The sequence below is a fragment of the Halyomorpha halys genome, unplaced genomic scaffold (genome assembly GCF_000696795.3).
Source record: "Halyomorpha halys isolate HHAL.00 unplaced genomic scaffold, Hhal_1.1 Scaffold302.1, whole genome shotgun sequence".
Classification (NCBI taxonomy): domain Eukaryota; kingdom Metazoa; phylum Arthropoda; class Insecta; order Hemiptera; family Pentatomidae; genus Halyomorpha; species Halyomorpha halys.
This window is the reverse complement of record NW_027110436.1, coordinates 316570-330139: the sequence shown is the minus strand read 5'-3', so window position 1 is coordinate 330139 and position 13570 is coordinate 316570. Positions and strand designations below refer to the sequence as shown.

Sequence of the window (13570 nt, the reverse complement as noted above, 5' to 3'; positions counted from 1 at the left end):
AATGATGATATAACAACATGTCCTTTACAAACGTTTATCAAATAATAAAAGAAAATAGTTGTGGTAGCCATCTGTTGATTTTCACTCACAATAACAACTCTCTTTGAAATTCCTCTTGTCCACTTTCAAACCTCCGAGTCCACACATTTATGTGGTTCTGCGGTCAGGCGTGAAATCGAATTTTCGACCGCGGTATAAGAATAAACCTAGACCCTGGTTGAGGGATCAAATTAATTATTTAAAACGCTTTCATTTCCCGATCAACTCGTCAAAATTGCGTAGTTAATGAATGAATCTAATTACTTAATATGCGTTAAAAGGTATCTTTTACAGAAATAAGCTTATGAAATATTCATTACAGAGTTGTTACAGCTCCAATTTATGATGTTTTCATAATATAATAAGCTTTAAAATCATTACGTAATAAACGCGTTTCTTCTTTCTTTTTTACATAGAAACACTTTTAAGGAAATAATACGTTCTTATACACTCAAGGACAAAAAGTATTTTTAAAACTACTAGGAACATTTTAAAAGTTTACTTTTGAAATTACTTATTAACGAATTCTCGTTTTGTTTATTTTTGTGTTAATTAAAGGACCAGCGGTGGAATTTGTCATTCACGAAAATGTTAAGACATCTATAATCAAGTGCCTACTTATTTACCGATACATAGAAGTATGTTCTGTTGATTACCCAAAAAATTACTTTATTAAGTTTTCACCAAATTAAAAATAAATAAAAAGTTATTTTAGTATAAAAACGTTTTAGATATAACCCCTACTATCAACTGCAGTTATGGAGCTGATCATTGCTGTGTTAAACTATAGTATTAGACTTGCGAGGGGAGGGCACGCCAAAACCCCTTAAATAACAATTTTCAAATTTGGTTAAGAAAATATTTGTTTGTTGGATAGTTATATTGCTGAAACAATTTGAACTACTTGAAGGGGTGCTAAGTTGGCTAAGTAAAAATTGTGATATATAATTACTCCGTTGTACTATAATATCACTACAATCAGGACAGAGAGACCTAGCTATATGAGATAAAATATTTTTTCAGAGAAGAAAAAAAGTTGATATTCTCTTTTTGTACCTCAAATAACTCTTTAATATTAAGTTTCATAGCAAAAAAAACCGACTAGACTAATTTACGTAAACCTAAGGGCCCTCATTTCGTATTTTAACAATGAAACTTTCCTTTTCAGCCATGAATTGCAGACGTGCGACTGGCCTAGGAATGTAGGGTGCGCACCAGGCCAGCAACAAGCGCTCCAACAGCAAGAGATCAGCCAGGACTCCAGGCAACAGCTTAGACAAGATGCCAGGCAACAGGAGCTTAGGCAGGATGCCAGGCAACAGGAGCTTAGGCAGGAACTGGCACGACACGAACTGAGACAGCAGGAAGCAAGGCAACAAGAAGCACTCAGGCAACATGAGGCAAGGCAAGAACTGAGACAGCAGGAGGCCAGGCAAGAACTCAGGCAACAAGAGGCAAGGCAAGAACTCAGGCAACAAGAGGCAAGGCAAGAGCTCAGGCAGGAGCCACGCCATGAAATCAGGCCAGAGTACAGGCAAGTGCAGGAAGCCTTGAGGCAGCCAAAGCAGCAACAACAGGTACTGCAGCAAGTCGTGGACAACAGGGGCCGCCAGCGAGCACAAATCACAAAGGTAATGAATCTAATTTCAACTCGATAGGTAAATATATGTCCTTCTCCAGTTTGTGTACACTATATAAATTCAATTTAATGTCCATTGTAATGTAGGTAAAAGTTAAAGTCGTTCAGTGAATTAAAACGCACTTAATTATTAAAACAAGACTAGGCAGAGTGTGTTAACTAACGGTTAGCCCAAGTGTGGTAACCAAACTATTTGTTCAAAGAATATGATCCCAAGGGCAGGAGTCAAACCAGCATATGATTTTGACCTGAAGGTTGTGCAGTTATGCTCCAACACACTTGGCGCCTTACCACGTTTGAAGTGACATTACAAGGCTATAGTTCGAAAATGCATACAAAATTGAGGTTTCGGTTGAATTAGTATTCACTAGAATTACATTATTCTGCCCAGTAAATATTAGGTTTCGACATAAAATATATGTAAATTACCTCTAAAAAGAAAAAAAAAATGTTTTTTTCTTCTAACAATTATCTAATTTTAAGAAACTATTATTGCAAGAATAATGTTATAGCTGATACTATTGAAATCAAACTTCCAATTATTGATTTTTTTTTTATTCTTTATGTCTGACGGGACAGTGCTCTCGACCCACTGTACGTCATTGCTTTATTTTGTCAGATCTGTAGTCTGTTTAATTCCTGATCCAGAAGGTTGCTTGGAGCGGTGATGGTTTTATTGATGCCTTCGTATATACCGTCTTCTTTTCATTGTTTTGCAGATTTTTTTTTTTAAGGCTAATTAGATTTTTGAGATTTTTAGGAGGTAAAGGAACAATTGATATTTAAAGGAATCTTAGAAAGGGGTGCTAAAGGTGGAAACAAGCATATAATCCAAAAAGATAGAGGAATAAGTAATATAAAATGTTTCAAATGAGCTGTGCATTGGGTTAAAAGAAGACCGATATGCGTTCTGGATTTAAAGGAGTGGATGAAGGAACGCGATGTAAAGAGTTCAATACTATAAAGAGTTATATTGTTTCTGAGGAATTAGAATCCAATACGTATTTTCATTGTAATGGAGTATAAAATAAACCTACTTAACCTCAATAGAATAAGGTCGATACCACTATAACCAGCCGATACCACTATAACGGGTATTCTCCTAGCTCAAAATTGATTCAATTCAACAAGGATTGCTAAAACTGCCCCGTAGATTGAGCTAGATGACCTATGGTGCCGCGGCCCAAGCAGAGTGGAGCCACGTTCTGCATTAAATGACTAAGGTCCTGCAACAGTTGCACCATTGCCTTGTAACTCTTTCCAACGCCGTCAGAATAGAAATTCAATTTTGCAAAAGCAACCTTTACTCGTCCTTTGGTTTTTTCATCTTCTTTCAACAGAATATGTACTGATTAGTTTTCATGCAACAATATAATAATAGAATAAAATAATAATATGAGCAAAGCGGAAGATAATAATTAATTTAGAGCTAACCAATGTTTTATCTATTCCATGCCATTTAATTAAAAGAAATAGTAAATTTAATTTTTTACACAACGAAATTTTAAAATTCAAAGTCTTGTAATATAAACTGTTGAAATATAAATTGTACAATATAAAACTGTAAAATTTTATAAAAAATATAAAAGTTATTAAGGACTCTTGATGACTGAATAAAAATAAAATCTTAATAATTATGATCTAGTTAAGATCTAATTATGATAATATTTTTCATGAATATTTTTCAAATATTAAATAAGAGTTATACACAGTTGCTGTTCGTTTTCAATAATATTGGACATGCCTATATATATTTTTTTGTACCGTTCATTAAAATAGAATTAGTACCTCACACATATATAATACATAAAATGTATTGTATATAATTTACTAAGTTTGATTGCTTAGTGGCATTATAAGGTGTTGATATCAGTCTAGCTAAGGTGGTATAGTCTAGCTATAGCTTAAGACTACGCCATGGAATTAATGGTACGTGAAGGGACCATTCCACTGGACATGCCAATAACAAAATGGCGTATTAAATAAAATACCATCGATAAATGGATTTTATGAGATTTAAGGGTAATTTTTGTTTAGGCTGACCTTTACAACACTGAAGAAGAAGAGCTTGGACCAGCTGTAGAAGAATTGGAAATTGACAGACAGCAGAGAGTCTATAGGGGACAACCATCAACTCTAGGACAAGTCGCAAGTGACAGGGATGGCCTAACTCACTCTAATGCCATACCGGTAATAATTATTTTGTAAAAATATAATTTTAATTATAACAAAAAATATATATTCTGAATCCATACTAATCAGTGAGTACCACTTTATATTTACATCAATTTTTTAGGACAAAAATAATGAAACACTAATATAGTCTAACCCTATTATATAATCAAAATTTTATTGAAATCTATACATTTCTTAGAATTTAGTAGTTTTTTACTTCCATCTTTACAAAAGCTTATTGTATAAAAGAAAATTATTCACTTGTATTATATTTACTAATTAACTAAATGATGAATTATCATTGCATTCACTTATATTTCATAAATGTCACCTTAAATCTCAAATTTTAATGAAGTAAAAGCTATTTAGCTAGTTAACCAGAGAAGTTGGTATAGGAATTTTATAAATTTCCCTGAGCCATGAAAAAAAAATTATTATAATTGGTTAAATAATATAATTGTTATTTCTTCATAATTATATCTAAAGAAAGGCCAGTTTGAGGGTTAACATTTAATTAAAAAATTATTTATTTAAAAAAAAAACATATAAATTAAACAGATAGAATTTAAAATAGGAAAATTATAAACACTTCCAGAGAAAACAATGAATTGATTCAAATTTATGTTTAATATAAATCAGGAGAGACATCATTGAATCATGTAAAGTTTGCTGTCTTGTATCAATGATTCTCCCAATTATTTTCTTTTGTACATATTACTAATCAGACAGAATTCTTGGATATTCTATATCTCTACAATATGAATAAGAAAGATATAATTTAGACAATAAAAAGAAATTTATTAGGTTCTATTCATAATTGTTTCAACTTTATGTAAATGAATACTTATCATTTCAAGCCTGGGAAAGCTAGTAAAGATTTATTACATTTTTTCAAAATGTCCCTAATGAATGTTACTTCATTATTTTCCCAAATCATTGCACCATATGGAATTAACTGTTGGAAAAGATGTAGATAAAGAAAGAATGGATCTATTGTAAAGTACAGTAATTATCTCAGCTAGAAATAACTTTAACTACTATTTAGGTTTAATTTCACAAAATACATTGTTTCAACTCAGGATTTGAATTTTTCAATATTAACTGGTTACTGTCTATTTGGTACAGGGGCTATCAGACCAACTTATGAGACAAAAGGCTTTGCTTTAACTCCTTTGAATACTAATTACATTACTATACACTAGTGGATTAAGGTCATATGTTATAGTTTAGTGATGCAAGAACATAATTATAGTTTTGGTTGATCTAAAGTTTTTATATTGGTTGTTCTTGTATCACATCACAGGTTTATCAACAATGCATGGCAATCAATCCAAGGTAGATAGACAATGATGCTTTATCTGAAGAATTAATTGGATAATTTTGTTAAAATTAATCAACTAAGCATTACTTATGCTTATTCCAAAACTTCCCATGCTTTACCAGAATATAAATCAAAAATATTACCATTAATTCACCTTTATTCCCAATTCTAAAATGGTCTCTTATGCTAGCTCCAGGGTAATATAGAAGTAAACAACATATAACTAAACATCTATATATTTTATACAAAAATAATAACTAAATTAATGATAACAATAACTAAATTAAAATTTTGTAGGTATTTTGTTTGATTTGAAATTCAGGTAAAAAAAAAAAAAAAAAAATGAAACGATAACTAATTTACTAAAATACATATTACCTTTATACAATAATAAAGCAAGAAAAAAATAACAACCACTTTAAACATTAAATACAAAGACTTCACAAAATAAAACTCATAAAAAGGCTTCACCTCTTTGAAAATAAATAATAGAATTGATGATAACTAACATTTTTAAAAAAGTTCTATCGCTGACTAATTTTACTTTATAATTTTTAGTACAAGATAATATTTTTTTTTTTAATTTGCCTGGGTATAAAAAAAAAAGATGGGTAGTCTTTTTGGTTCAACCCTAATCTCCCAAGCTCTAACGAGTGCTGGAAGGTACTCCTTACTGAGGATGAATGTCTTTTCAAATGCAGCTTGCCCTTTCTATCTCTTTCTAATGTTTCTGCCCATGAGTAATGAGAGGGAAGCACCCTTTCTACTTTCTGGTACTACCTAATTTAACTTGATAATTAAGATTTAACCACAAATATATGTTTCCCCTTACAAAAGAATAACTTAGTTTAATGTACAAAATGCAAAACATTATTCTGGAATTAATTTTCAAATGCACATTTCATAATTAAAGACTTAGTTTACTCTTTGATAATAAATAGTAATTCTTTATTCTTTTTTTACTATCAGATGATTGTGTTACACCCAAGTCCAACTTGTTTTTATTGTTTTAAACAACAAAAGAAACGTGAGAGAAAGTGGTAGTTATGTATTATAGTCTCGACTCAAGGCTAAGTTATTTTATTATTACAGCAATAATGATAAAATTCAAGATTTCCACTCTCCCTCTAACTATATTTATAATATTTGTGTGATATTCATTAGACAAAGGAAAACATTGTTTTATTTTTTTTTTAAATATAAGTGAATCCACTGTGTGACTTCAGGCACTTCAACATGAGGACCAAATTTGGCATTGGAGTTAATTAATGTTTATCAGAGAATTAATATTGTAAAAATTTATTTTTAGAGTAAAAAAAAAAAAACTAGGAAAACAGTTAAAAATGATAAATTATTTGTAGGAAATGAAAATTTCTTTCATTTTTAATAATTAAAATATCTAAAAAAGTTTTTTTACTTCAATCATTAAGATTGTATAACTATATAAGGAACTAACAGAATCAATAATTTTAGTTTTTTTTTTTTTAAATTAAAATTGCAATGGTATTTTGTAACGAATGTAACTACTATCAAATGATGATATCACTGCTTTACTTTAGTAGTGGCACATCTGACAAAACTTTTTTTTTTTCATTTAGTATTTGAAGTATTTTTAAGATTGTATTATAGACCAGATTTAATTTGTGACAGCACTATTAGCTTTGAACTCTAGGATGACCGCAGTAAAGAAAATAACCCCAGTCTATGCAGGTATTTTTGGAACAGGTCTTATTCAAAATAAAATCAAAATATTTATATTTATCAGATGAGCTACCATTAAAGCAAAGAAATGATCATATTTTGTTCTATTGTAGGTAATCTTTGTTTCCTAAATTGTTTTTACTTTTGACCAAGAATTTTTTTTTTTTTTCAAAAAAGAGTTGACCAATGAATTTTTTGTGAGGAGTGATTAATGATAAGTTTGAAGGGCTTAATTGAAATTTTCCATAATCATCAAATTGTGAAAAATTTATTATGTAAGCAAAGCTGGAACATTAAACTTCAGTTTTATTCATTTAAATTTTTAGTGACCAAAATAATTGTTCCCATTGATTATTAGTATTTTGAATTATACCACTTAACATAAGAACATTTGCTGTCATAGGTACCAGCAACAGGAGGTCGAGATAAACTGTCAGTAATATCTTATGGTGCACAACAGCAGTACAACAGGTAAAATTTTCATTACCCCGAGTATGGTTTGCAAGACAAATTGAATTTTTTAAACAAAAGATATAGTTTGTGATGTATCTGTTTAATTTTAATGAATGAAAGAGATGGTTTATAATTCAGTCTGAACAAACGGAAACGGACGGATGGGATCATCGACTCGGATCACAACTTTTTGACAAATTCTCCGAGGGTGAGAATGAAACGAGACAGCGACCCCAGGTACTACTGTAAACATATCTGACTAAAGCCCTCTAATCACAACTACCACTGCCATATCCTCTACTAAACTCACCTCACACTTTTTTTCTGATATCTTCAGCATTGTAAATAAATCTTTTATAAGAATCTTATCAATATTTTTTTTAATATTAATTATTTAAACATTGATGGAATAATAAAAAAATTTCCTTATTTCTTGCTTAAATTAAGGCATTCCTTTTACATTTAATTTATTCAATTTGCCTATTGATAATTTTAAAGAGTATGATTTGAAATGTCTCAATTTTAGCCACTTTTAATTCATTTTTTTTAAAACTCTCTAATTCAGAAAATAATGTTCCAATTTCAATAAAATTTCAAGATATTTTCATTACTAATTAACTCATATGATCACTCTGCATCAGTCCCAACAATCATTTCATATTTTATAATATTTATAATAAATCTTAATTTTATCCACAGTTTATATTAATTAATATGAATATGACATTCAGATGTTCTGGAAAAAAATATCAGCAAAGAAATAAGGAATAGATATCATGATGTACATAAATAATTAGTTGATATAGTGTAAAAATTTACGATCATAAAATATAAAATTATATTTTATCAAACCACTTTTTGATCTGAACTGCTATGATATTTTAAAAGTAATTTACTTATTTATTTTTATTTTTTTTTTATAACTTATAATTAAAATAACTTTATTTTAAATAATAAACTAAATTAAATTTTTCTTTGTATCACCAAGTGGGTATGAATTTCATTATTTCTAGAGAATCTATGAACTTTCCAAAATTTCTGGAACTATACAGAAAATGTTGGACAGTATCAATTGGGTTTATACTGCAGTTTTATTTCATCTTAATTCTTTTCAAATTACTATTCCAAATTAAAAACTAAAGAAATGCTTGATTATTAAATTAGAATTAAAATATCAAGTAAAAAATGAATTACTTTCATAAATATAACCTTTTGTAATTAAAGTCTTAGCAATTACATTATCTTACTCTATTGTTATTTTGCACTACATCATGAAATGTCATAGTAGTCTAGATGATGAAAATTTTCAAGAGCACTTTTTGCTGTAAATAGCTCTGAAAAATAAAAAAATAAAAAATATATTCACAAGAAGAAAAAAAATCCATTCCTTTGCTATTTAATACCTTGACATCCTTTTTCCTTCACACTCACTGTAAATACGGCCACATTTATTTGACATTGAACTGACTAATTTTCCGGCATAGTTATCAACAGAGTCTTGGACCACGGAGTTTGCAGAGGAGGAACAAGAAAGGCAAGAGGAGGAAAAGAGAGCAACCTTCTGAAAAGATAGTAGCAAGTAATAAAAATAATACTGCTAATGATACTGCTTCCAGCAGCACCTCAAATGCCCTAGATCATAAGGAAATAAGCCCCCAAGATAACAATAATGACAATGTTGAAGAAGAAGAAGAAGAAGAAGAAGAAGAAGAAGAGGAGGAAGAAGAAGAAGAAGAGGAAGAGGAAGAAGAGGAGGAAGAGGGAGAAGAAGGGGAAGAAAGTGAAAATGATGAAGAAGAGGAAGAGCTCAATAATGCTGAAGAAGAACAGAGTGAAGAAGATAACAAAAAGGATAAAAAAACAAAAGATTCTTTAGAGAAACCAGTATCAGCCATGGAAAGTAATGAAAGCAATAAAAGTATCTCTCATAATGATTTTAAAATTGAGTTTCCCAGTCCTCCGTCTTCATGGGAATCTTTTGAAGACTTCAAAAGTTCGTTTGGTGATATTGACTTTGATGTTGAGAAGTTTCTTGAAGATTTGAAATCTGACAGTTTTGATGATGATATTTTTGGAAGTAAGAAAAAAAAGAAGAATCAAGAAGGAAGAACCCAACATACTGAAGAAGCACGAAATGCTGTGAAACCAGGAACAATTCCATTCATCATAATACCTCCAAACGTGAATGCCACTGAAGTTAAATTTGAACTATTTTTTCCGAAACCAATAACTAACAATATTTCTGAAAGCAATACAAGTAGTATTCCACTATCCAGTACAGTAGTCACTCCTCTAACTGATGGTGATTACATAGAAAGAACTTTGACTCTTCCTGCACCTAGTACAACATTTACACCTCACCAGCAAAACACACCCAGCCTAGTGTCTAGTGAGCATCAGGGTAGTTTAAAATATACCATCCAGAGATCTGATGAAGTTGTAACAGATAATGATATGAATGTACAAACAGTCAGTAACAGGAGATCACATGACTATGAGATGCCTCAACGAAGGTCAGGCATGAGGTCACATGGCGAAATGAGGAGAAACAGGTGGAGAGAAAAAATGGCAGTAGGAGAGAGAAAACCATCACGTGGAAATAATCGTGGGAATGCAAGATTCACCCTGAAAACCCCTCGATATTTTGTGATGAACACAACTCCTAACTATGCCAGTGAAACAAAACCCCAATTTGAAAGTGTAAAACCAACACCAGCTTATGTACTAGAAAATGGTCAACAGGCAATTGAACCTAGATTCACTGGACTAAATGCCAAACCGACAAGCTTCCCTGGCAACCAGAAATACAGATATTCATACATGACCCATTATAACAGTGCTTTTCGCAGGCCTCATCAAAATAATATTAATGAGATGCAAGAATTTGAAGCTACTACTCCTCGGCAATCTTTTGAATCAGACAGAAATGAAAATACAAGACATTCTGATCGAGGGCGCCATATTGCATATGATCTTTATGAACGAAGTCCGGATTATAGAAGAAGAAAACAAAACTTATACAGAGGACAAAACCGAGGATACAAATTTTATAGACCAGGAGGTAAATCTGACAATCTCATTGGTCCGCACAGTACAATTCAACCAATTATAGTGAGAAATTCAAATTTATTTGAAAATATGAACAGCAGTCCTGTTTATATAAGAAAGTTCAGTCCTGAAACAAGAGTTAACTCTAACGAAGGTAGTGACTATAAGCCAGATTACCCTGTTATTAGTCGACCTACGAATATCCCATCATATGAATTTCAAACAATTCAACAGCTTTCCTCAATGGAACAACCTGTCCCTACACCATACTTTAAATCTGGGAGCAGCTTATCAAAGGAAGAGAGCTATGATCCCAATAAGGATGAACGTGAATCTCAAACAACAGAATCAACCTTTATCTATGATGAACAACTTGAAATTAATAACAATCAGGATTGGCTAACAAGAAATATTTCCAGACAAGTTACATCACCATATAGTACTAGGCCTAAAGTTGGGACATCTTTAGAGCATCTCAGTCCGTCACATAGCACTGAACCATCATATCCATCTTTCAATTACACAGCTAAATTAAACAGAGAGCAATATAACAGAATTCAAGATTTAACAACAGACAAAAAAAACAGTGCTGAAATAAACCAACTACACCAATCAACCACATTTGGAAAACTAAATGCAACAGTAGCTTATCCTGATGACTCAGAAAACCACCAGCCCATTAAAACCAATGACCAATATAATCTTACAACCTCATATCAAGTAAATATTCAACAACAATATCCTCAAAATCATAAAGTCTCTCATTCTTCTGGATCAGTTTCATCAGCAGAAAGTTTAGAAGAAAACCGTGGCGTACATACAAGTAATTCAAGTGAAACTAAAAAAAAACCTTCCTCATATTTTTATGTAAACCAAAAAATAGGCCCAGTCAAAAAAATTGCTATCTTTAATAATATTCCGTCAGATGCTTCAGGTGAGGATGAATATGATTATTACAATGACTATGATGAAGAAGATTATGGGGACATTAGCAATGAAACAACACCAAAGCCACCACATATTCCTAAAACCCTACAAAATATTGACTACCAAGAATTTGAGGATCCAGAATATGATGATTATGATGACGAAGAAACAGATTATGATGAGGAATCTAAAGAGAATTCTGGCAATGAGATGGGGAGTCGAGAAGATTATTATGATGATGATGAAGAAAAAGAAGAAATTAAAGAAGGAGAGACAAAAAATATAAAAGTAGAAGCAAAGAATCAAGATGGTAGTATGGAGCGACCTCAGATAGTTACTCCAAGGCCAGGATGCATTTTTGCTGGTAGATCAGGAAGTGGACAAAAACGGCTCCTTTGCCCCCGTCGAAATTCAACAGACAGACCGAACACAACTCCTGATGACCAGACCAACAGTGAACAGACTCGCAGGACAATTACTTTACTCAGGTAAGATATTATAGATTTGACAGAATGACTTTGGTTAATCTCTTATAATTATGAAATATGACTCTAGACAAACATGATTATGATTTCTGAAAATTATATCAGGTCTCCTAACAATGATGTGAATTACAAAGAGATTTTTTTTTTTCGTTATGACTGCTATAAGAGTATAAAAGCATAATTTTAATATAATAAGAACCACAGAAATACTTGAAATAGATTTACAACATACAGTAGAAATCAATTGATTTTTTACAAAACATTTGAATTACATTCATATTTACTTAGTATGGCACCTAATGATTAGCTATATTGCATTTTCTGATCTATATTTATTGCAACTGACAATCATAGAATAAGTTGATATTTTATTCTTGAATATTACACCTTTTTTAAGAATAAGTTCAACATAACATAAAAAGTCAACATTTAGTCCGAATATCTTAACAAAGTTTCAAACGAGGAAGATAGTATTTTAGTGACCATTCTTGAATTTTCTAATAATGGGTTGATTCACTTGCAGTAATCATCTATATTTTTATTATACGTTGAAGAATTTATTAGAATGCACTAATACCCAGAACTAGTTCTCTGATTCAAAAAATTATTTTTGTGTTAGAAGACAGTTTATCAAGGAATGTTTTAGGTTATATAGTATCATATACCTAAGATTGATTTCATGATTTCTGTTTCTGTTCTTATGTATGGCTAAGAATTTTTAAAAGTACCTCAATTTCAAAGCCATAGTTTCTAATCTAATCTAATTTTTTTTAAGTTTTCCTTTATCAATGTTATATTACATAATGTTTAAAAAAAGGAATCTCATCGATTATAAGCTAACCATATATTAAAAATCAAGAATATTATTAATGAAAAATAATTATTATTATGTTAATTTAGTTAGAATCTCTGCTATTTTTTATTTGTAAGTGATTTCATTATATCAAACGGTTTAAATGTTCCTATTGCTGAAATACTTAGCAGCAGTACAATTATTATTGTAATGCATAGGGCAAGTGTTCAACCAGTACAACAACAAGTCTATGATACTCGAGGATACAACACGTCCAGGTACATTCAGCAGCAACAGCAGCAACAATACACAGATCCCAATTACTATTCAGTCTATGATGAAGAAGCCGAACAGTATAAGGATATTGGTAATATTTTCAAATTTTTCTAATGATTGAACAAGTACTGATAGGTGAGAAATAAAAAAGTTAATACACTTAAAGAAACAAAAAAGTTAGTAAAAAAGCTATTGCTTTTGTAGATAAAAACAAAAACAAAGCAGAAAAGTTTTATAGTACTGAAATTCAATTAGTATCAATAGAAGTATTAGAAAAGACATTGTAATATGTGGAGTCTTAAATGTTTGAAGAAATTATAATATTCATTGCTGATACCATCATATACAAGTTGGTTTCTAAAAATTCGCTTCACAGAACTTTTTTGACCTAAATTAATATCAATGGATTTAATAGTAATTAAAATAAATGAAAAAAAAAGTTCAGTCTCTGATTTCTCAGTTGTTTTATGTTTAGGACAAATATCTTATCCTAATCCATTTCTTGTTTTACATGAATAATTCATTTTGACCAGAAAGATATTGATAGTATACTATTTGTGTTAATAATATTTTTGAAAATTTAAACAGAGTATTTGAAAAGGTTTTTATGGACTAGCAACTGATGTTTCCATGTTTCTATCAACATAATTCAAATATCCTTTAAATTATTTGAAATTTTATATCATGAAAATTCAAATTTATCAATATATATA

The 13570-nt window shown here is 30.5% G+C and overlaps 2 protein-coding genes across 2 annotated transcripts in view; both read left to right on the top strand.

The window, feature by feature from the left end:
- Positions 1-13570, top strand: part of Cda5 (Chitin deacetylase-like 5) — a 253310-nt gene that overhangs the window by 225868 nt on the left and 13872 nt on the right. The window contains exons 3-6 of the mRNA XM_014421057.2: positions 1208-1670; positions 3716-3868; positions 7279-7346; positions 12800-12948. Of these exons, the coding sequence (XP_014276543.1) occupies positions 1208-1670; positions 3716-3868; positions 7279-7346; positions 12800-12948 (833 nt within the window). The remainder of the gene's footprint in view (positions 1-1207; positions 1671-3715; positions 3869-7278; positions 7347-12799; positions 12949-13570) is intronic.
- Positions 7357-12071, top strand: LOC106680984 (uncharacterized). The gene is made up of 2 exons (XM_024358277.2): positions 7357-7565; positions 8813-12071. The coding sequence occupies exons 1-2, from the start codon at positions 7543-7545 to the stop codon at positions 11793-11795; spliced, it is 3006 nt and encodes a 1001-aa protein (XP_024214045.2). The 5' UTR covers positions 7357-7542; the 3' UTR covers positions 11796-12071.